The sequence below is a fragment of the Thamnophis elegans genome, chromosome 7, assembly GCF_009769535.1.
Source record: "Thamnophis elegans isolate rThaEle1 chromosome 7, rThaEle1.pri, whole genome shotgun sequence".
NCBI classification, from domain to species: Eukaryota; Metazoa; Chordata; class Lepidosauria; order Squamata; family Colubridae; genus Thamnophis; species Thamnophis elegans.
In genome coordinates, this window is record NC_045547.1 from 18787759 (window position 1) to 18813339 (window position 25581).

General features: G+C 39.5%; 1 protein-coding gene across 1 annotated transcript in view; it reads left to right on the forward strand.

Annotated features, from left to right (window-relative positions):
* The window catches only part of BICD1 (BICD cargo adaptor 1), a 117515-nt gene that overhangs the window by 85805 nt on the left and 6129 nt on the right, over positions 1-25581 (forward strand). Inside the window, 2 exon segments of the mRNA XM_032221622.1 lie at positions 2027-2137; positions 18947-19022. Of these exon segments, the coding sequence (XP_032077513.1) occupies positions 2027-2137; positions 18947-19022 (187 nt within the window).

A 25581-nucleotide genomic window follows, 5' to 3' on the forward strand; every position in this document is an offset into this window, starting at 1 on the left:
GATGTTTTACCAGACCAATTTATTTAATATCAACGAAATTGGGATTCCTCATCCTTTTTGACCTGGGGCGCATTAATCAGTTAGATAAAATGCCAGAAACATTTTCATAAAGTGACTGCCAGGCCAATCAGAAAATGAACTGCTGTCTACATAATTATCTCTAGTGGTACGTAGACAGTCAAAATATAAAACAGATTTCTTGTTTCAACAGAACCAGTTTTTTAAATTAAAAACATGGTTTAGTTACAGAACTTAAACAGGGCTGAGGTCTGTTTTCTGTCCTTCTTCAGAGAATACTGCATGAGGAGCTCAAGAATAATTAATTTAAAACAAAGATAGATGTTAATTAATTAGTATAACTAAAAGCTGAAAACTGATATTGGCATAGTTCAGAGGTGGATTGCTCCTGGTTCGAGCAAACTGGTAGTAGCAGCGGTGGGAGGCACCACCCACCCACCCGGATGCTTCTGCGCATGCACAAAAGCATTGCACGTGCACACAAGCGCACATGCGAACGCGGCCGAACCGGTAGTAAAAAAATTGGCAACCCACCACTGGCATAGTTTCTTAGATGGAGAACTTTGACACATTTCAACCAACTGCAGTGGTGTCACACAACCTTTTTATAATTTCTACGTTTGAAAGGAAGCTCCCTCTCCTTAAATATTGATTTATTATTATTATTATTATTATTATTATTATTATTATTATTATATTACATTTTGTATTGTGTTTGATTTTGTATACTAAAGAATATGAGGCACTTTATAAATCTTAAACAAACTATAATCCAAAATATAATTTTGTGGCTGGGATTGTACTCCAGCAAAATTCCACAAGCATCACTTTTATGAGCTAGTGAGTCAAATATGACTCCTGGAGTCTAAATGCAAATATCCACATTGGTCTTTTGGCTTTATGCAAGCAGTTTGCCATTGCCTTTAAAAAACAAGAAACTTCTTACAGCTGTAGCTTTCCCATCTCGTCTGACTGTACAGATACTCTTTGATTTACAACAGTTCATTCAGTGACCTGTTGCAGCAGCATTTTAGAAAGTTGCAGTGGCACTTTAAAAAGTAACTTATGACTATTTTTCACACTTATGACCATTGCAGCATTCCCATGGTCATGGCAACAGACTCTTATTTATGACAGTTGCAATGTCCAAGGGTCACGTGATCACCTTTTGCAACCTTCTGACAAGCAAAGTCAATGGGAAAGCCAGATTCACTTAACTACCATATTGCTAACTGAACAACTGCAGTGATTCACTTAACAACTGCAGCAAGAAAAGTTGTAAAATGGGGCAAATTTCATTTAACAAATATTTTGCTTAGCAACAGAAATTTTGAGTTCAGTTGAGGTCTACCTGTACTTAGATTTTTCAAGACTAGCTAGATGCTGCCACCTTCCAGAACATACTATTATGTTTCCCCCCAAAATAACACCCAACCAGAAAATAAGCCCTAGCATGATTTTCCCCCGGATGCTCATCATATAAGCCCTACTCCAAAAATAAGCTCCGGTTAAGATCGTCAGCCAGTCGGACGTGTTTAGTACTGTATTTTCCCTGAAAATAAGGCCTAACTGGAAAATAAGCCCTAATGCTTCTTTTGGAGCAAAAATTAATATAAGACTTGGTCTTAATTTTGGGAAAACACAGTATCTCTATAGGTCCTAGCAGATAGGTACCACAAAAAAGTCCTTCTAAAAATATCTCCCATAAATTTTGAAGCATTCAGGCAAAATCTTCTTTTATGACTACAGTCCTGGCTGAAAAATGGAAGGAAAATAAATCACAAATTGACCAACCTACCTTTGATGATGTTACTTGACCAAGATCCTATTGAACAAGATAGGATGAAAACAAATGGCATAGAGTTGTTCAACCCCAAACCACTGTATGATTTCACATCTAGTTGTGAGAGGCAATCAAAATAAATCATTGTTAATGTTACCTTGACAAAACCATCTCTCTTGTATCTTGTTTATTACTTACAAGTTCCTCTCTTCTACCTCTCTAAAGTCGTGGCTCCAGTGGAACGTTTCCAAGTACAGGACATCTCTCCTGAGGAACACTTGAGAGCCATTTTGATGGATTTGGCATCTAGGCCCAAAACATGTTACCAAAAACAAGGTGGGGGTATTTTTAGTCATATAAGTAATTCTACCACCACTAATAATTACTTTGTTGGTTGTTTGGCTAAAGTTGGTCCCAAGATACTGTGTCTTTGGTGGAAATAGGTTAAACTGGTATATTTTTAACGGTAAATGCAAGAGATTAATAGTCCAACACCCCTTTTCCAAGATCCTCTGGTAATTTCTTATAGTCCTTATTTTTGCTTTGTTGTTCCACTCAAATGTAGAGAGGTTTGTTTGAATACTAATGTCTCAAAGCAATTTAACATAGAATAAAATGTTCCAGGGAAATATTACATATACTATTTTTCTTTATAAAGGAAAATAAAGGGGAAACAGCCTTTTCCTTATTACTGCCCATTTAAAATGCCTGTAGGAACAAAGAAAATGAAATACAGTGAGGCTTAGGTTCTGCGCTTCCAGAGAGATAAAGAAACTGGAAAGAATATCTTTTACAACACTGGCAACACACACAATCTCTAAGACTGAATCATTCCTTTATTCTTCCTTTTCTAAATTACAGATGCAAGCATCAGCCAAGAAAAACAAATTGCAAAATATGAAAGAAATCAGACTCTATTCCAACGTTTTTCAATCTCAGCAACTTTAAGATTTGTGGACTTCAACTCCAAGAATCCCCCAGCCAGTATGGGAGTACTTCAATTCTGAGAGTTGAGTTTACACATCTTAAAAGTTGCTAAGGTTGAGATACACTGCTCTATTCAGTTACACTCTACACCAGTGTTTCTCAACCTTGGCAACTTGAAGATGTCCAGATATCAACTCCCAGAATTCCCCAGCCGCTCTACACAGAATAGATATGGGGAAGCAACACCAACATCTTTTCCTACTTTCAGATTGTGTGGGAGGACCATCTTTCCCATAAAGAGTGCCCATTGCAGTAATTGGGGTCAATAGCTTTAAGATGACCTTATACACCCTATACAAGACTATGATGCTGAATACACTCAGTGTATATGTTTGCAGCAAAGTCTTACACATGAACTCCTGAATTATTCCAGTGTGCCCATCTCTTTATTGAGGCTGTTATCCAGAAAGCTCAGGTTCTTCACCCTGTGCCCAGGCTGATAGCCAAATCTGGCCGTAGGTTCTGCCTCAGTTTACCTTCCTAATAAACAACTGAGTTGGAAGATCATTTAAAAGCAGTTTATTAAGGCACCCTGAAAAAGTGGGATCGCTCTATGAAATAGGAGACAGAGAAACTCGAGCCCCATGTTTCACTCCTTTTTATAGTTAACACAATAAAGAAAATGCAAGAGAAAAATTTATTGGACAGGATAAAAGTAGCCTCCCCTTTGCATAGGAAATCAGTCACATGTAGCCAAACATGTTACCTATTTGCATCCCATAATATCCCACATGTTCATTAAAATGAGGTCTGAGGTTATAAGGGGCGTAAATTGTAAGGAAAAAGGTTGTTTGGAGTTCACAAAAAAGATAAGCCAGACCCCAATTTATACTAACATTTTTTTTCCTATCTGGAGCTAGTCTCCAGCTTGTTTATCAGTTCAAAGCTAATCAACCTGAACACCATTTTAAAAGAGAGAAAATAAATCAAATTAAAAGGCAAAGTAACTGGTGTTGGTTAGCAAGTTACAAAATCCATGTCAGGTGCCCCTCAAAGCCCAAATAAACCATATCACATAGGTGGAAAGGATTAAGATTTTATTTGAAAATAGAAGTTTTCCCAGAAGATAGTTTCAAAGTGAGCACACATCCCTTCTTGGAATGAACCATTTTTATGCAATTTTGAACAGTGTACATAAACTATAAATCAATCATGAAAACCAACTTCATTTATAGTTCTCAGCAATCATAGTAATGTAGGTCAACTAAAGGTTGAAAGTATACTAAGGCTTTTATCTTACAATAACATTCCTTTACTAAGAAACATTCCTAGGTAACTGGGTCTAGGGTGTTATCTATCATCTTCACAAGCAGGCATTCCTATTTACAAAGACAGGTGGTCTGGTTTCCCTCTAGTGCCATCATATATGCCTAACAAGCAGGTAAACCAGTGGAATAGACACAAAATGCCACAGCTACAGTTATGTAACAAATAATAAGCAATACATGAATTAAACATGATTTATCAATACATGAATAAAAAACATGAATATGTTAAAATGAGCTGTCACACTAAGGCCAATCAAATTAAGCTCGCAGACAAGGTGCGTGCGAGCGAAGTGATCGCATGCATGCTCACATTTGCAAACCGATAGGGAAGGCAAATGAATCCCACTTCTGTAGGGAAGCCACCAGAAATACTGTTTCCTCCTCCAGGGGTCCAACTTTAAGGTTTACTGGGGGTTCTTGAAAAGCTGGACCAGAAAACAAGCTTGTTCAGACACCCCTAATCCTCAAAATTCATCAATTTAGCTAGTTCTTCCCCCTCCTTCCTCCCAGGGCACTCATTTTTCCAGTGCTTTCATTCTTTACAGATGGCACATTGATCCCATCCTCACTGAACCATCATTTTGACTTTTCTCTTGTCTCTCTCCTCTTCTCATTTGGAGTATACTTTTTAAGCTTCTCTGAGGAGATCCTCCATAGTTTTGATCTTCCACCCAGCCAATTTCTACAATCCCAATGATTTTAAATCCCGGACGATCCCCCAATTGTGACAAATGCACTCTCCACTCAGAGATTTGACAGAATCATAAAGTGAAGCAGCAGTTTATTTTAAAATACGTTCTTGCAAGAATGAATGACCAACAAGTAGGCACATCCAATAATAAATTTCAGCAACATTTTATTCCCTAGCCCTGAGTTTATCTGCCTTCCTTGTAATCCCATTTGTCAAGGACCACAAGGTTTACATCATATCCGAAATGCCTAATTACCCCATGTGAATCTCCCCTCACCCTTTATTCTGTACCCCTTCCCTTATTTGCTTTTGCCCTTTTTAGGTTAGTTTCTTATTAGCAGTGAGAGTATGAAGCTTGGCAAAAAACCCAGGGTCTGTTTCCTATTATTTGTTAGCATAAACAGATGAAGATAAGATAAGCAAATATTATCTTTACTATGTGTGCTTTCCTACAAGCTAATGTGGTTAAACCACCCGCTCTTAGGGCTACAGGTGTTTCCTGTTGCTTAATCTTTGTTCTTTTAACTTCTCTTGGCTATTTACATATTCCTAAAGGGTGTCAGACATCATTGATGCAAAAAACACTTTACTATTCTCCCCCACCATGAGTTATTTATAAAGTAATAAAGGTAGGATAAAACAAACAATGCAAAAGGCATCGCAAAGCAAATGAGCTCCAAAAATTGGGTTATAAATATCATTTTAAAAAGCGAGGCATACATATTTGCAACAAGTAAAGCATTTACTGCAAAAAGTTTTAAGAGTTGAGAGTGTGAGGGGGGGAAAACAGCATTTGTATAAGTGCTCATACAAAGTAAGACCAGGTAGGACTGGATGAAGGGATGACTTTTAGCATTCCGAACTAAGTGCCTTGTAAATGTCAGCAGAAAAAACAACAACATTCCCTAGTGGATGCATACCCCCACTTGTGTGTAACTTCACTTGTGTGTAATTGTTGCAGGAGATCTGCAGAATTTGTAGCAAGGATATTTGTGATTGTTCAGATCTGTATAAAATGAAGGAAGATTGTAGGCAGGTTAGACAATGTTGTTTGGAATGTTATTTGCACTGCTAATAAATGAATGGATTAGGTTTGTGTGCAGGTGTCTTTTCCCATTTATGACTATAGAGCAGTATTTTAAATATACAGTATATATAGCTTCATAGAATGTAAATAAACCACACAGGCTTACTGTATTTAATGCAGTTATCATTTTCTTAAGCAGGAAGTGTTAAATGCATTTTTAAAATGCAATTGGACATCTTTACAAGAACATTTAAATTGCTTTGTACTTTATTAAATAAATACAAGTTTTCATTTTGTTTCATGTGCTGTGAAAGGAAAGCAATGTATTAAAGGAACTCTTAGAACAAGCTAATATAATTGGCCAAGGGCACAGAAGGGTTGATGCAGCTACTAAATTGGTTCTCAATCTTGGCAACTTTAAGATATGTGGACTTCAACTCCCAGAATTCCCTATCCAACATGATGAGCCTTGGAGTTGCATGGTCACATGAACTATATCTTTTGGAGGACTATATGGGGAAAGCACACTGAGTGACTGAAAGCATGAAATACCGAATAAATAAGTGTATATGGCAGTGATGGCTAACCTTTTTGATACTGTGTGCCAAAAGCACGTGCCCACACCCATAATGCAATGCACGCATGACCCCCCCCCCCGCTCCCCTCCCCAATTTTGGGCCTGGAAGGCCTCCTGCACCAACCTGGAAGCCAAAATGGGGTGGGGTGGGCGCTACGTGAGGCCGCAAAATGCAAGCGGCTCCCCACACATGCACCTCCACCCCCTTTTATGCCTGCATGCGTCCCCCGCATGTGCCCCACCCCACCCCTGCACATGTGTGGCAGAGATCCAAAGACTATCTAGCCGGCGGGAGGCGCACACACATGCATGTGGGAGCTGGGCTGGGGTGATGGCTGGTGTGCCCGCACAGAGGGTTCTGCATGCCACCTGTGGTAGGCGTGCCATAGGTTCGCCATCACAGGTATATGACATAATTGAAGGAACAGAGTGAGGAGCATTGCCCAAGTGTTCATCCATGTTCATGCGTCAATTTCAGACAACAGAAATTGTCGGGAGTGTATTTGATTGTTCCTCCTTGGGAATTACAGTCCTTCCTTGCTCCTCTCTGACCTGTGAGAATCAATTTTCATACTGCCAGTAATAAAAATAAAACCAGATATGAGTAAATCTGACCACTGTAGAAACAAGGAGCAGATGGAAATAGGCCAGTCTGCTTAAAAGACAGGGCCATGTAGTTCTTACAAAGAACTGAAGGAAAATGAAATGCAATGGGGAAAATAGTGCCATTACTAAAAATGGCTAACTTGCTTAGATGTGCTAAAATTCATATCATTCTTTTGGTACCTGGGATATGAAATGTACATCTTATCTTGCTAACTAATTTGTTTTCTGACTATAATCACTTTTATGTCTGCCATCTGCAACCATTAATCATGTCTGACTGATTTAGAGGAATGTTTTCAGCAAATATTTTATTATGATTAAAATTACGAGTAGTATTGTCATCATTTTCTGATCATTTGATGTGATCATACCACATTATGGTTTTTATCAGCCAGCAAATTAGAGCTTTATGGATGAATTTCAAAACAAATCCATCAACCTGTTGATAAAGATGGATGAAGGTAATGCCACCTGGTATTTTGTTTTCTCTAATGCCTTTAAATATTTCATCTGAAAGGGCTATTCCTAAAGGTTTTAATTGGATGAAATTACATCAGGGTTAAATTACATAGTGTTTGAAAAGCTTTTCAAAATTACTTTTGGAAATAAAATATGCATTTGATCACTTTATGCTTACTTGAGATAAACTAAGCTCTTTTTTTCCATGGGTGTTCATAATGGAGATGAAGAGATGTTCCAAAGATGAAAACACAAAGCAAAAAATTATTAGAAAATTGCCAGTAGTTTCTTTGATATTTAAACAAATATTACATACACATTAAGGGGGAAGGAATTAGAATAAGTTTTGTAACAATTTCCAGCGAATCTGGAAAGAAACTCAAAAATTGCCCTTTCATTTCAATACTACATTTGACAAGCATTCCAGAATAGAATTTCTATACTTGTTCTCTTCATTGATCCTGTCTATCAAATGAAGCTCCTTGATAGCATCTTTAATGACTCTCCACAGACACATCTCAAACTGATTGTCATTGCCATAGCATTGCAATGAATTACTCTGATTTACCAGGGAATAGAATATGTGAGAGCCGTAAGCATATAATACTACACATGTCCTGCAAAGAAGTATGAGGCCTACCCTGGGATTAAAACCTGTCAACTTTAGGAACTATGGGACAGGTTTCCTTATGTTTATGTGTGCCTGGCTACTTTCCTTTGCAACCAGTGGCAAACTTGCCTGACCAATAACCAGCCTAGACACAGTGAAGATCTTTTGTTTCATTTATTGCAATAAATGGAGAAGCTTTCAAAACTTGGTTCTCTCCAAAGTTCATCATCTCAAATTAACATCTTTATATATTCCCTGCACTGGCTACACATCTGTCCTCATTCCCCATTGGTGGAGGTACTATGAGGTTACATTCTCTCCGACCACCTTCTACATATTTTCTGCTACTCTCCCCAATCATACAAAATCATACATTGCATGTGCCTTTAAATGAGCAGATAATATATGCACGCTGTGTCAGTTAATATTCAATATTATATTGAGCATGCTCTTTTAGCTTGTTTTCGAGTTCTTAGTTATTTTATGGATTCTTAGAATAATAGGTTCTTTCCTGTTACTCGTTTTGTTTAGTTTTGTTTTGCCTATTTTTCAGTTCATTTTGCTTTGCCTTTAAACTAGCTATTTCCTATTGCATCTACTTCATCTTACAGCTACTTCCTCTTACAATTTTAAATTTTGAATTTCACTTACTCCTATCACTTCCATCCAAACATTGTTTGAAGTTGCCTACAAATGGTTGGGTTAAACTCCCACCCAGTGTCTAGAACAAATTGTTGAAAGAATTAACTCATTTTCACATCAAAAAGGGGACGCAGTGGCTCTAGGGGATGCAGTAGCTCACTGGCTAAGACACTGAGTTTGTCGATCGAAAGGTTGGCAGTTCGGTGGTTCGAATCCCTAGTGCCACGTAATGAGGTGAGCTCCCGTTACTTGTCCCAGCTTCTGCCAACCTAGCAGTTTGAAAGCACATAAAAATAGGGACCACCTTTAGTGGGAAGGTAACAGCATTCCATGCTGTTTAATCATGCCGGTCACAGCGCTGGCTCTTCGGCTTTGAAACAGATGAGCACCGGGCCCTAGAATCTGGAATGACTAACACGTGTGTGAGGGGAACCTTTACAAAAGAAGAAAGAGGAAGCAAAGGGTGGGCTAGAAACTTAGAAGGCTGCTACAGGGTTCTTCCATCTTCTCCTGAATTCTTCCTATCTCTTCCTTTTTTCCCTTCTTTGAATTCCACCTTCCATCACAAGATGATGGACCCATTCCCTTTATTATTTATTCAGAAATAATCCATGTTTCTGAAGGCTTTAATTCTATGGTTTGAAGTGTCCCCCCTTTTTATGACCCCTGAATGACCATTGCTAAGCTAAACTCCTTATTATTAACCCTTTGAATTTAACGGTTTTAGCCAAATGGTCATTACTAACCTAACATTTTCAACTGGTATTTTAGGAAGCACCAAATGCATCTTCAAGGTATCCCTAATTACCAACCTCTTCACAAAGCCATAGTGAGGAAACTTATGGCAGGAATGATAAAGGTGGACCCATATATATGCTAAATATACAGTATATGATCAAGAAAGCATCTAATACATCATTTATATGTGACACAGATGTACCTTCTTCATATCCTTACCCAGGCCCGCTGCGGACAAAGAAGGCACTCTTGCGCAGAATTTCCCTTTGTGTCCTCTCCCATGGTCCCACTCCAAGTTATAAAATATCAACAATAAAAAAAGTAAAAAAAAAGTCCCCTTGCAAGTCCTTCTTCTCTTTTTTAAGAGCCAAGGTAGCGCAGTGGTTAGGGTGCAGTACTGCAGGCCACTTCAGCTGACTGTTATCTGCAGTTCAGCGGTTCTAATCTCACCGGCTCAAGGTTGACTCAGCCTTCCATCCTTCTGAGGTGGGTGAAATGAGGACCCAGACTGTGGGGGCGATATGCTGACTCTGTAAACTGCTTAGAGAGGGCTGAAAGCCCTATGAAGCGGTCTATAAGTCTAACTGCTATTGCTATTGCTATTTATGTACCGTAACTGTGCCATTTAGCTTTTGGTATTTCTCTTTTTAAAAATGCAAATGGTGCCACCTGTCATGTGATACTCTTGTATGGTGCACAATCTGAATATCATTTTGTGGCAGGCCTGTTCGCAACACACCTCGCACACAGGCAAAGATCTACAGCAGAGAGCAACTGCGCCCCCTTCAGGACTTGTGGATTTCAACTCCCAGAATTTGTGAACCAGTCATGCTGGCTGAAGAATTCTGGGAGTTGAAGCCCACAGGTCATAAAAGGGGAGTAGTTCCCAACCCTGTTCTACAGTAATTCTGAAGCTATGTAGTAAAATAATTGTTATTCTAGTTAATGAGAGGACGGGACAATTAAGGTCCTTTCATTGGCTTTGCAGTTTTCATAACTCCTGCTCTGGCCATGGAAAACAACAAAAAGTCAGCCAACACAGACCTGCCATATGTTCAGTATTTTCACATGCAGCTTGTAGATATGTATAGCTGGATAATTGTTTTAACTGAGCTTGATTATTCAAGGGAGTGAAAATTTCACAGCTTGCATTTAATCACAATCTTAAGAATGCACACACCCCTCCATTTTCTTGTTGCAGCTGCCCCTGTTTATCATAATAATAATAATGTTCTGGCAGTCATAACTATGGCTAAGAAAGGCTGAATTTGATTGAACTATGTACTTCAAACAAGCATACATTATAAAAGTGTCCTGGTTGATATTTGAAAACTAACAGGAATGTGATTTACGGCTTATGTATGCCCCATTCATTACAGCATATAGAAAAGAAACTTGAAATGAGTGAGGCATCAGATAAAAATAGGGAACCTTATTTGCACGTGGAATTCACCAAAGTGGATGGGTAGGAAAACTAGATATGTCTACATTCTGTTTTTAGGCAATTAATTCTCTGGGAAATGAAAAACAGTATTCCTTATCAAACCTATTTCCATTTCCTTAAAGTATTCCTTTGTGTCCATGATTCCTTGTTTTCAGTTTAATATATCCTGTCTTTTCCTGTGTCTGTTTCATCATTATTTTAGATTAACTACGTTTGGACAATATGCCCTGAACTAATTCCGTGAGCATTGTATATGCACAGAATCATTCCAGAGGCAGTACAATTTTATGTGAATCCTATTCCAAATCTGGAAATAATTTCCCCTCAAGGGAAGGGAAAGGAATTCAAGGATATTATTTGATTTAATCTATTTAACAAACTAACTAATTAATCACACTTTACCTCTTGGTGCCACTGCTTTGAGCTGTTTACTAAGGTCTGGTTATATTTCTGTGTCCTTTAGTCAAGTCTGAGAATTTATATTCCCTACTAAGAAATATGTTGTAAGCATTTGTGATACTACAAGTTATTTTTTCACGTATTTTCTTCAAATCTTTTTATCTTGCATGTGGCAAAGTGCATGATGTTCCTAATTGTGGTGATTTCAACAGAAAAAAGAAGCCGTTGATTCATAAAGCATTCTGCATAAAAATACTGTTGCACTGTATCCACAATTTTTTAAACATTTATTGAAATCTTTTAGAAATTCCAGAAATGAACATTACATGATGATATACACGTTATGGTCACAGACCAACAAATTAAACAGTTGACCTGATCGAAGAATAAAAAACAAAGTGTGTGAAACCATGACAAAAAGAAAAACATATATACATTCTTTAACAAGAACAATTTTTCAAAGATATCAATGCATATATTTACAAACTTTTTTCTGAAAGGCTAAGAGCTTTGTGTGTAGCCTGTTGTTTCTTAACGCCATTTGAGCAGATCTTATTGAGTTATTTATTGGTGGATCTAGATATCTATATATCTATCAGAAAAACAGTTTCACATGAGGTTGCTCTCTTTTTCATCCTAGAATAATAAAAATGTGGCATTTGCAAATAAAAAATAGTCAAATAGATAGTTGTACCCATCTTTACAGGTAGAAAATAACCATACATTTTTTTTTAAAAAAAATTGTATGGGAAGATAAAAAATGACAGATAAAAAGCTTTCAAGAGCTGTGCTTATTTTTTCTCAAATCTAGAAAATTGGTATAACTGCTACGTATATAAATTGCTATATATCTGCTAGTAGCTATAGTGCTAAAACAGGGCCGGTGAAATCCAGAAATTGGTGTAAATGTAAATGTAAACTTGGAGGAAATCTGTGGAGAGACCCTATATTTGGTCAATTATAGACCAATGAGCATGAATACAGCAGTTAGGTATTAGTTCAGTACTCGGTAGCTATGGCTCTTTTACAACCAGTAGTCTTCAACTCCCAGAATTCATGAACCCACATGGCTGGCTCAGGAATTCTGGGAGTTGAAGTCCATAGGTCACAAAGGAGCCATAGTTGCCAATTCCCGTTTTAATTGGAGGCTGTGAGTGAGAAAAGAAGAATGAAATGAAGAGGAAGGATTATTTAGATCCTAGACCATCTCCTAGACTCTAGGAGAAGCCCTAATCATTCCCTGACATTTTGTGGGAATGCACTGCAACATTGCAGCTGTAACATACTGATTCCCATCTTCCTTGCAGAACCTCTCTACCTTGCCATGAAATGTCAGGTTTCTGCACCATGTAGCTTGAAAAGTTTCATTAAAACAAATTGCAATTTGATAGAAAGCGCTTCGTCTGCCTTGAGCAGATTCACATTCATTTCTGAAATTGTGCTCACATCTGAATGGTGATCCGTTTGGCACATGCCCAGTTGCAGCGAGAGCTACAAAGAAACAACTGTCACATGCACAATGAACGTACACGCTTTTTAACTATCTAGATTTTGTTGTTGTTGTAAAGTGTTACTGTCTCACTTAGTCGGATTGTGTTCACAACTACTGTAATTTTGCAGAACGTCCTGCCATTTTGAGAAATATTCAAAAGCTGCAGGGTAAGCCTTGAGGTATGGTGAATGTAGCTCAAAAAAGTCAGAGACAAGCTCCCCTCAAAATGCTCCCTTCTGGAGCATCCTCTTGGCATGATTATCCTTATTTCCATCATCTAAAGGTTACCCACACCTATATTCCCACCTGAATTTATTAAGGGAACAATTTTGGAGTTGTCTTTAAATTTTGGTCCTTAGACATTGTAGAAATATAGTAAACAAGAGCAGCAAGCCATCTCTTTCTTCAGAGTTATGTTCTGCAAAATGATACCTTCGCAGTTTTTTCCCCTGTTGAATCTTAAATTTACATGCTATGTATTTAAATGAATAGGTACAGTACACTCATTTAAGTGTTGCCCATTATTTCTATGTACTGTATGACTGAAAGAAAGAAAGGGAAAAGATGTTCCTATTTCTGTCTTTCCGTGTCTGCTACTTCACTAACCTTCTGGCTAATCTTTCAGTTGATTTAGTGAGGAATGACTAAAGTATTTCTGCAGAATATCTCATTGAATATTTTTTTTAAAAGTCTAGAATCCCATGGTTGTAATCTGCGTTCAGTGTCAACATATGCGTTGTTTAGTCTATTACAGTGTTTCTCAATAATAACAACCTCAACTCCCAGAATTCTTCAGCCAGCATGGGAATTGAAACCCACATATCTTGAAGTAGGCAAGATTGAGAAACACTGGTCTATGATATTGTTTAATTGTAACACAAGAACATTTCCATATATTAAATGTAAGAATTGAATGCTTGTTTTCTCGCTTCTGAGCAAGCCAGAATGCCAGTTGTTCTGTAGGGGAGTTACACAAACACTACAGCTTCCCAACAGATGCCTTCCAATTTTACTAGAATTTATAGTGCAAAATCTATGATTCAGAAAAGTGTGTTGGTTAAAATTAAGAACCCCTTTTCCTACAATGGTAAAACAGAGACAAAGATCTCCAAGAAGTCCATGGTAGGATGGGAAGGCAAAAACTCTTCTTCATTCTTTAAATTCTAGGGCTTAATTCAATGATATAATGTCTTTGAATATGGAAATTCTATTTAAACATCACATGATGTGTTTAATACCCTTTTAAAAGTTAGATAAGTCAATTAAAATTTCCACACCTTGAGGCCTGATATATATATACCAGTATATGAAAAACTATTTTGCTTGAGATAGCTAACTCAAACCGTATTCTAAAATGTTAATAATAAGCACATCTGTATTATTATAACAAGCATTGGCAGAATGTGATCTCACTTTTTGCTGTTATTTAAAAATGAAGATTAGGTGGTTGCTTTGCCCCCATGGAGCAACAGCTAAAATGGAGTAAATACAGAGAGATATATTCCTTATGAAATTGTTGAGATCTGAAAGCAAATTGATAGACGCACAAATAATATGCTGTAGTCTTACTCTGATATTTGTTCCACAAGAGAATATTCTTTAAAATCTATTAAACAAATTTTAACACAATCTCCATAGTTCAAATCTCCACATTTATGGCAAAACAGAGATACAGACAACTTCAAAAGATACTTTGTTTGTTATATATACATTATTTACTTATAGACATGGAACAAGAAGAGTGTAATTTATGTTGATAGCAAATGAAATTTGAGAACCAGTTCTGTTGTGAACGCTACTGATACCTCAAGATCACCTTAGAAAATTTTGATTTGCATCACAGTTTTCAACAGATTGGTGTGTAGTCACTGGAGAAATAACTTTTTTTGACTAGCACACAGTAGAATGGTAATACCTTTGCCAAATCAGTCTTCCTGGCTCCATTTTGCTAATCTGTACATGTCCAGGTGGGAAAATACTCTAATTAGTTTTCTTAGTCATTACATTTAAATAATTTTATTTATTATTAAACCTTATTTGCTGCTCCAAACAGTATGACTCTGACTCAGTGTGCTACAGATTCAACTTTCCTCAACTTCAACTAGCCAAACAATAAGTTTGATTCTGCTGCCATCTCCAGTATTATTGTTGTATTGTTACTTATTGTTAGATATTTATTAGTAACAGAAAAGTAGGATAAAACCAGGCACTATGATGAGAACTATATCTAAGCATAAGATAATTTTGTTTACTTCAGAGACTTTGGATCTGCATAGGTAGGATATATTGATAATCACTATCTTGATGGTTCATTAATTACAAGTTTATGTAGGACAAAAGTTTCATTACCTACTAGCTTTCATTCCTAAGCAGAACCTAATGTACACAGGAGGATGAATATAGAAAATATATGCCAGATATTAGTGATAAATTATAAAAGATAAACTTCATGCCCTGCTACTATTATGTTAACTGCTGTTAATGGAGTTTTGCAGAGTTGGCTACTAGTCAGAAATGTATTTATTTATTTGTTTGTTTCTTTGTTCCTTTATTAAATTTAGAAACTGTTCATCTCACAGCGCAACTGAAGGTGTTGTATTAGATGGATTTTTGGTTTAATATGACTTGATATTTTAAGCAATAAACGAAGGTGATCATTGCTAGGTCTAGCAAGAAACAGGAGGATAAGTATCAACTGATCGTAAAACATTAAAATTTGCATCATCAGCGAAGTTATAGAAGGTTAAGATCTTAGCTGTAACAAACAAACAAAAATAGAAAGATAAGTAGACTATCCTGCTTATCCTTCCAGGTCAAGAGAAGACTGACTATGAGCAAACTAGTTAGATGATAAGACGAAGAGGACACAGTGCAACCTTTTGTTGTAAACATGAAATGTTTGTTGTGTTTGTACATCACATGTGGCCTTAATGCATTATGACTTAGTCATGCAACCTGGTCTTGATATCCAACTATATAGGAGAGTAGTCTGTGGGTTAGGAATGGAAATGAAGCAAGTGTAAAAGCATACAATATTTTACAGAATGTGCTTCAACATATTTTCTTTGAATAGCATTATTAAGTCATGTAATGACTTCCAGCATAATTGAGCTATCATTGATCACTATGATTGAGGCATCATAGTTTGACTCTTACCTATGTAAAAGAAAATAGGAATAATGCAGAAAGGAACTCTGACTTGTTCCGAGAAAAGATTTTGCACCTCCTCATCTCGGTCATTTTTCTTCTGCTGTGATCCCAGCATGTTATTCATTGTTAGTGCCAATATTTGCTGTGGTTTGGAGACATAAGTAGCATCTGTTGGGATGCTTTGTTTGAGAGGGTTTTAATTATTCAAGATACAAGATTTAATGAAGAAGCAGACAAACCTAGTCACCTGTCTTTCACCAAGAAGAACATAGCGGCATTTCCATCCGTTCTCATGAAGATGTAGAATTATTGGGAAAAATGATACATGGCAAATATGGGGGTAAACGGAAAGAAAATGGAATCCTGAACAATGGTCTCTTAGTGCTGCCACAATGGAACATGGAGTGGGCTACTACTCCCTAATCCTTACTGTTAAAGTTAAGGAAGGTTGCTGCCATGCTGATTAGACTGAACAAATACATCTTCAGCAAATAGATATGGCTCATTTAAATTTCTTCAGATTCACACTTTCATGTGAGAAACTGGGCAGTGAAGATAAACTCCTCCTAAAAGCACTTGCTACTTAACAAATGCATGTCAGGCTGAAGTCAAAAGGTGATCCAAGGTACTTGATGTACTATGGAGCTATCTGTCAACATAGGTATGGAGTAATTCCTTGGTAATCCCCAGAGCAACCTTGAGACCCTGATGTAGATGAAATATCAGGTATAAGACTTAAGATTTAAGGTTTACACAACACACTGTAATATGGTTTGTCTGACTTTAGTTTTGCACGTTGTGTGAGCCTGCCAATTATGGGTTTAATCCTTGATTAAAGTACAGTATCACATATGTGTGTGAACCCAGTTTCTAAAACCATGCACATACTCACTGGGTTCATATATTGTACTAAGACTTAGTTTAGAACCTATCACAATAAGCCAAAACCAAATACAACACGTATTATTTTGTCCAGTATGTCAATCTACAAAAGTGAAAGGCTGAATTTGATGACGGTGCTGGGAAAATTAGGAACATCTTTAAATTACACACACGCACACACATACAAATTACACACCTATCACAAAGACACACACACATAAATTATATACACATATATTTAAATTGCATACATTAAATTGTAAACACGCATACACATTTATTAAACACAAGTACATAGTCCAATTCATTATATTTCGATTCAACAAATTGGGCTAGTATGAAGTAGCTAGAAAATTACCCAGAATGTAAAACTTTAGCTTTTTTTGACAGCAGAAATAAAGACACACCCATCTTTCAGGCAATGAGCTATAATCTGGCAAGTTTTAATGCCTTTTGTATGTATACATTCCTATGTTTGTGGGAAGGTGGAAATGGATTCAAATTATACTAAACCAAAGTTAAAGAAACAGGGAACTTCAAAGAAGTTTATAAGTGATAGGTACTTAGAAGAAGAGGTCCATATTTTAATTATTAAATTTCTAGGCCACTTATCTCACTAGTAAAGCAACTCTGGGTCGCTTACAAGATAATAAAAAGTTAACAATCCTAAAAAACAAATGAAAAAATTAAAAGTGAAGAACCAAGATCGGCAGCCTGGAGGTGAGCATCTTCACCTATCAGCCGCCCTCAAATGTAGCACATCTCTCTTGGGGCCCTAAGCCAAGCAGCAGAGCAAAATTTTAGGCTGTTCCAGATGGGGTAGATCTCATCTCTGACAGGAGAACATTCCAGAGGGTGGGGATTTTTTCTTATTTGACAGCTGGGATCTAGGTTCTAAGAGGCAGGTTGATGCTTATTCATAGGTTTCAAAATAACTTTAACTCCATTGAAAAAAACAACCCATAACTTTAGAAATAATCCCTGGCATTATGAGAATGTAAGAATTCCACTGCTTTGTCTTTAATATGTATTGATATATTAGATGAATAAGGATTATATATGTATATGTATATTCATATATAAATCCATCCTATATATCAGTTTACAAATTCAAATAATCTTCCAGCAAATTATAAAATCATGAAATCCTTTCTAAAAACCTTCCCACATCACTGATAGTCCCCTAATATATATAAAATGCCACTATTTATTTATTTTTTCTACAACATTGGAGCTTGCTTTTAAATGCTCCTTAAAAAAAGAAGTAGAAATAAGAATAATAAATGAATTGCCTTTTGTACTTGTATGTAGGATATTCTCCCCTACTCTAGAACTTACTGAGATAAAGATGGTTGAACACATCCATCTAAATTCTTGAATGCAAATTACATTTTTTAAAGTAATCAACAAGATTTTTTTTCTGAGGGAAACTCTCCCATTTCCAAGTTCTTTACTGAGTACTGAATTCAGATAATGAAACATTTAATCATTTTAAATGAACCATGTTTTTCCCCCCAGGCATTCATTATATAATTATAAATACAGTTGCAAATCTTAAATGACTTTTCTCAAGAGAATTATTCACATTTTTCCTCAAGGTCATTTAAAACTCCACTGCATCCTATTTTACCTTCACAATTTGCTTTAACAGGCATACCACGTATATACCATTGGAGGGCAGTATAGATCTTTACAGAATATGACAATGTTCAGATATACTTAACGGCAAGATTTTAACTAGATTTTGCAATGAGAGGAGCAAAACCAGTTTCTAAACTGAAGTCACTACCCAAATGATCGTAATCAAGGAGCAATCTTCTTTCCCTTCTGTATCCCATACCTATTTGAGGACCCTAAAAAATGACAATTTAGCAAGGCAATAGTAGACACCACTTAGATTAGCAAGTGATCTTTGAGAATACACTGTGAACCTACTCAATGGTTTTAGGCTGTTAACTCAGAGCAAGTCAGGGATCCCTTTAAAATGAGACTTTGAAACATTTGAGTGTTTCTGTCAGCATTTATCAATGCTTCAACCGTTTAACCCTCTTGACTTAGAGCAGGCATTCCTCACTAAATCTCTTCCACCACCTGCCTTGTGTGTTTATTACTTACTAACCTTTTGTGTGTGTCATCTCTTTGTATATATGCCTAATTTATCAGTCTCTTGTAGATTGTCAGCAGCCTGCTGCCTCACTACCGCCACACGGCTCACAACTAACCAGGAGGCAACGCTGTCAGACTGTCAGGTAATGGTTCTGCTAAATCTCCTTTCTTCACCTTTTGGCTTTCTTTGCATGCTATAGTCGGATTCTCATCACCCCACTTCCTTTGCATCTGTCATCCTCGAACCCTAATTTCTACTCTGTCTTCCAACTGGCTGCTGTGTCTGGCAGACCCTTATCTGCCTTTAAAACAAACAAACAAACAAAATTTAAATCGAATCAAATGTAAACTTTTGTAATTGATGTGGAAAGATTACCTGTGCTACCATGACCAAGCAGTTAATCGTGCCTGCATGACTGCAGGAATGATGCAACAATATATATTAATATGTCATATCTGGAGAAGAAAGGACCACTGGATAATAGATAAAATTGCAAAACTTAAGCCATTTCTTCTGTAGTTTTGCCTCCCACACTACAACAATCTCATGGAGACTATCAAATCCAAAAATATTAAGCCTACAAATGTGTGGGTAGCAAACAAATTATAGATAGTCTTCAACTTATGACCAAAGTGGGACCAGAATTTCTTGTTGCTAAGCGTTGTTAAATGAGTTGCACCCTATTTAATGAGGTTTTTTTGTCATTGTTGTTAAACGAATCACCGCAGTTGTTAAATGAATCGTGTGGTCTTTAAATGAATCTGGATTCCCACAGGGACTTTGCTTATCGGTAGCCAACTGGGAAGGTCTCAAATGGTGATCACATGACCCTGGAATGCTGCAACTGTTGTAAATACATGCAGGTTGCCAAGCAACTTAATTTTGATCACATGATCGTGGGGATGTTGCAGCGGTCATAAATGCGAAGACCAGTGTTCAGCCACTTTTTTTCAGTGCCTTTGTAACTTTGAACAGTCGCTAGATGAATGGTTGTAAGTTGAGGACTACCTGTAAAGCCTAGGCAAAAGTGTGTGTGTGTGTGCTTTTTTTTTTTAAGAAACAAGCACTGCTAAGTAAGCAAATAGGAATCTACGGGGATTAGATCCATATTTCTCAACCTTTACCATTTTCAGATGTGTGGACTTCAACTTCCAGAATTCCACAGCAAGGCTGCCTGGAGAATTTTGGGAGTTGAAGTCCACAGATTTGAACATGGCCCATTTTGGCCGGCAGAGTGCTGCAAGAGGCCGTCCAGGCCACAAAACGGGGCAAAAGGGGCAAAAGCCCCCACATACCCCAATTTGGTTGCTAGAGGCACCGTGGGCCAGTCCTTTGCTATTTCCAAGCCAACCTGCAGGCCTTGAGTTTGACCCCCTTGCTGTAAGTTCTAGGCTTAATCTTTTCCAATAGAGCTGAGCCAGTGAAATTGTGAAAAACTATTGAGAGTCTGAACAGGTATGGTTTACATTAGATGGACCAGTTTGGGGTTGGTATTAGGCAGATTCCTATTTGCATAACACAAGGCAAATGTGGAAAGAATCAGGTAGGGATTGCACCATGAGAAAGGATGTTGTCTTTTCCAGTTGCCCTGGCCAAAATAAAGAACTGATAAAAATTATCAAGGGTTTGTTTGTTCTTAAACAACATGGGATGAAAAGATTAATCCAATTGTGTTAGATTGGGTAATGGATAGGCACACACAGGCTTAATGGTAACAACAGCTCTTTATTAAGTACAACAAGTGAGAACAATCCAGCGAAGGTTGAGTCTGGCAGCAGCCCTTTTATAGGGAGCTGTCAGACCTTTCGACCAATAGGATTAAACCTCTGTTCCCGCTGGAACAGAGGACCTTGGTGGAAACCACTGTAGTTAGAACAAGTATCTAGAACACCCCTCCCCTCTTGGATGGAACAATCCTACTTGTGACGTTGTCACGCAGGTAGGCGGGCTTTTGGGTAGCTCTGCCAGACTTGCACAGTTCAGTAGGAGGGGTTTCCTTGGACAGGTCGGACGGACCTGTTTGCGCCGCAGCTCCGCTTGGTGGAAGCTCCTGGAACCTCCCACAGGCTGCAGCTGGAACTTCTAGAGCTGCTTCGCTCGCTGCGGGCCTGCAACATAACCAGATAAGTTTCCCGGTACCCTCGGGTTTGAGCTGGCTGTGGAAGGAGTGAGTGTTTGCTCCGTTTGGGTAGGGCTTTGGCTAACTCGTGCAGGAGTTACCTCTGGTTGTCTAAGAGTGGAGTTGGAGAGGCGGCCACGGAGTTGGTCAATGTGCCTTCTCCAATTCCTACTGTCCTCGAGCGAGGGCCGGTAATGCCTATCACTGTGGCAGGAATCCACAGAGTTCCCCCGGCGTAGTTGTGGGCGTATACCAAATCCCCGATGCTAAATGTCCGAATCTTGCTTGTGGAGTCTGGGGGCGATGAGGCAGAATAATTGGGATATAGCCGGTCTAAGTGAAACCTTAGCCAGTGACCCATGAGAAGCTCGGAGGGGCTTCTTCCTGTAGTGGCACTGGATATGATGTGCTGAATTAGCAAATAGTGGTCAACCCGTGTTTGCCAATCTTCCGGGCCCATCCTAGAGAGGGCCTATTTTGCAGATCTCACCATTCTCTCCGCCTGACCATTGGAGGCCGGATGGAATGGTGTGACCAGGGCATGCCTGATTTCCTGGCCTACGAGCTTGCCAATTTCTCTGTCAATTTTTGGGCGGAGAACAAAAGGTACTCTCCTGGGTTTTAGCCTAATTGGGGCTATGTTGGGATCCAAACTAAAGGAAATTGGAGTCCCCACATACTTACCCAGACCGGTGCTGAAGATGTCCTTGAACTCCTTACAGATGGCTTCAGCACTGTCACCTTTTAAGGCGTTGATACCGGTTACTTCTAGGCCCAGGGATTGGAACCAATCTAGCCCTAGGAGGCTCTGCTTGAACTTCACCTGGAAGGTGCCTTGGCCCATGATGGGAACCCGGTTTCCCTGGTAATCTCGTAGGCAGATGTCAGGGTTACGTAGATGCTGCTTCTTTAGGCTAGGAATAGCCTGCTTTAGGGTAGACCATGGTATGATGGTCAGGGATGACCCGGTGTCGATCTCCATTTCACATGGAGAGTCCTCGATGAGGACTGTAACCTTCAGCTTTTTTGGCCATCTGGTGCGGACTTGGACGATTGACGTATGGTAGGTGACTCTGTTGTCGCCCTCTGAGTGCCGTGGTGGCTTCTGCCAGGCCCCTTGTTTGGACCTCTGTTGGCAGCTTGGTGCACTTCTAGGCTGCCAGGTAGTGGCAGGGAATTTGCTCCAGCACACCTTGGTGATGTGTCCCTTTCGCTCGCAGTGCTGGCAGGTTGCGTCATGGAAATGGCAAGCCGATCTGGCATGGTCTCCTCTACAGCTAGCGCAAGGTGGGAGATGCGGTTTAAATTTGTGCGCTGGCTGGGCGCGGCTACTGCGCATACGGCAGCTGTCATCTTTCTTGCCTTCTGAGCTCTCGGCCTCTGCAGCCTCGCGTGTACGTGTGTATTCTTTCATGTGTCTTGTGGAATGCTTTGGCGCTGCAGAGTCTCGGTAGATTTGATGGCTGATTTGGACTCCCTGGCCTCGTCCAAGGTGATCTGCAGAGTGAGGTTAGATTTAGCGAATAATCTCCTCTGTAGGGTGATGTCCCGCATGCCGCAAATTATGCGGTCCAGAATCAGCTTATCCAGGTCTCAGAATTCGCAGTACGCTGAAGCCTTGCGAAGCGCTGCAACGTACTCATTAATCGACTCGCCCTCTTTCTGGTTCCTGATGTTAAACTCATGCCGGCGAAAGTGCTTGGATGGCTTGGGGGCATAATGAGTCCTCAGCGTTTGCTGGAGCACGGACCAGGTGACTGATTGAAGCGGTGTCGGCTCCGAGAGGTCTTTCACTGTCTCAAACACTTCCCGGCCACAGTATCTGAGGAACATGTTGTTCTTGCGGCCTTCAGAAAGGCCCATGAGGTCTTTTGCCTCGAGGAAGCAGTCAAATCATATCATGTACGAGTCCCAGTGCTCGGTGACTGGATCATACGGAGTCGGTGGGGCTTGCATGGCCATTTTGTGTCCAGAGGGCGTTTTGAGTTTGCCACTCAAAAATGGTTGCTTGAAGCCGCGCTGTACTTGCTGGATTGCTATACTCTTTTTGGTTCGCCTAGTTGCCTTCCAATCCCACCTTTGTCGCCAGTGTTAGATTGGGTAATGGATAGGCACACACAGGCTTAACGGTAACATCTGCTCTTTATTAAGTACAACAAGTAAGAACAATCCAGCGAAGGTTGAGTCTGACAGCAGCCCTTTTATAGGGAGTTGTCAGACCCTTCGACCAATAGGATTAAACCTCTGTTCCCGCTGGAACAGAGGACCTTGGTGGAAACCACTATAGTTAGAACAAGTATCTAACAAATTGCTTCTGTCCCAGTGGTGGGTTGCAGGTGGTACGCCCCAGTACAGGCGTACTGGTGCATGCCGGGAGCAATGGGTAACGTTCCAGTACGGTGCTCCGGAGGGCCCGCCCGCCCGCCCTCATTCCTTACCTGTATTTGAAAGAAATGGGCCATCTGCGCACGCACGCACAGCATACGGTACCTGCACGATGCTCCGCCAAGCAGCTGGAGCATTGCGGAGGCATCGCAGGAGGTAAGGATGCATGTGTGCACTGTGTGCAAGTGCGCATGTGCTGCGCACATTCATGTGGTGGCCTCCGGGCCCCATTGCACTGTACCGGTTGCAACGGGATCCGGAACCCACCACTGTTCTGTCCCCTCTGGGCTATAATTTTAACTGGAACTGGACTCCTTGTGACTGCTTTAAATTGGTAGGCACACCTAAATCTGAGATCTGACATTTATATGTACTACAGGTATTTATTATTTATTCATTCATTCATTCATTCATTCATTCATTCATTCATTCATTCATTCATTCATTATTTATTTATTTATTTATTTATTTATTTATTTATTTATTTATTTATTAAACTTATATACCGCTTCATAGAGCTTTCAGCCCCCTCTAAGCAGTTTACAGATTTTTAGCAAATTGAGTCAGCATATTGCCCACACAGTCTGGGTCCTTACTTCACCCACCTCGGAAGGATGGAAGGCTGAGTCAACCTTGAGCTGGTGAGATTTGAACCGCAGAACTGCAGATAACAGTCAGCTGAAGTGGCCTGCAGTACTGCACCCTAACCACTGCGCCACCTCAGCTCCTTACAACAGTTCATTTAGTGACTGTTCAAAGTTACAAGGGCACTGAAAAATGTGAATTATGACCATTTTTCAAAGTTACAATTTTTGTAGCCTCCCCATAATCATGTGATCAAAATTCAGATGCTTGGCAACCTGTTCGTAGTTATGACCGTTGCTGTGTCCCAAGGTCATATGATCACCTTTTGTGACCTTCTGACAAACAAAGTCAATGGGGAAGCCAGATTCACTTAAAACTGGGGTACTAACTTATCAACTGCAATGATTCACTTAACCACTTTGGCAGGAAAGCACATAAAAAGGGGCAAAACTCACTTAACAAATGTCTCACTTAACAACAGGAAATTTTGGGCTCAATTGTGGTCGTCATAAGTTGAGGATTACCTGTATTGCTCTATCACTAGAACTGAAGTGGAAGATGAAGGCCCCTTTTTTGTGCTTCCTAAAGCTTCAGAATGGTGCACCACTGAAATTCAGTTGAGTCGGTTCTGAAATAAGAAAGACTGGCAAACCACAAATTAAGCTTAAAATGGGATTAACGTTTATTTTATTTAAAGAAAACCTGAACCCCGCAAAGCCTTAAAATCCAAGCCCCATCTACATACAAGCTGCAATCCCATTATTTTGTATCACCTAGTACAGTGATGGCTAACCTTGTTGTTGCTGGGTGCCAAATGTGGAAGTGCATGCGTGCAATAGTGCACATGCATGCTGGCACCCATAATGCAAAGCACCACCCCCACATGCGCATGCGGGCACAATCCCCCCCCCACGCACGCTGCACTGCTCACCTCCAATCTGCGCTTGGCATTTCCTCCGGGGGAAAGCCTCCAGAGCCTGAGGTGGGTGAAAAATGGGCCCAACGGGCCTCCCCAGGCTCCGGAGGCTTTCCTGAAGCCTGGGGAGGGCGAAAATGGTCTCCCCCAGCCCTCTGGAAGGCTGAAAATCAACTGGAGCTGACAGCTTGCATGCTCGCAGATATGGCTCCGCATGCTACCTGTGGCACGCATGCCATAGGTTCGCCGTCACGGACCTAGTGTATTGTGTCTCTATAATAAGCAATTAATTGTGCCTCTAGCCACCTGTACTATCAGGCCCTGTCTATTTAGTTCAGGGGTCTCAGAACTTGGCAATTTTTAAGACTTGTGTACTTTTAAACTTGTGTACTTTAAGACTTGTGGCTGAGGAATTCTGGGAGTTGAAATCCACAAGCCTTAAAAGTTGCCAAGTTTGGACACCCTTGATTTAGCTACTCTCTGGTGTAATGAATTCACATTCAGCCTACATCTGAAATAATGTCTGGGCTGAATAATTTTGGGGTAATATATTGTCCTTTCACCTAATAGATGCACGAGACAGAACTTGTTAAAATTCACAGAGAGTTCTGTAACTTTCCTCCCAAACATACGTAATTGGAATGGTTGCCTTGAAAGGATCAGGGATGCACCAACCTTTCTCAGTGTTAGATCAAG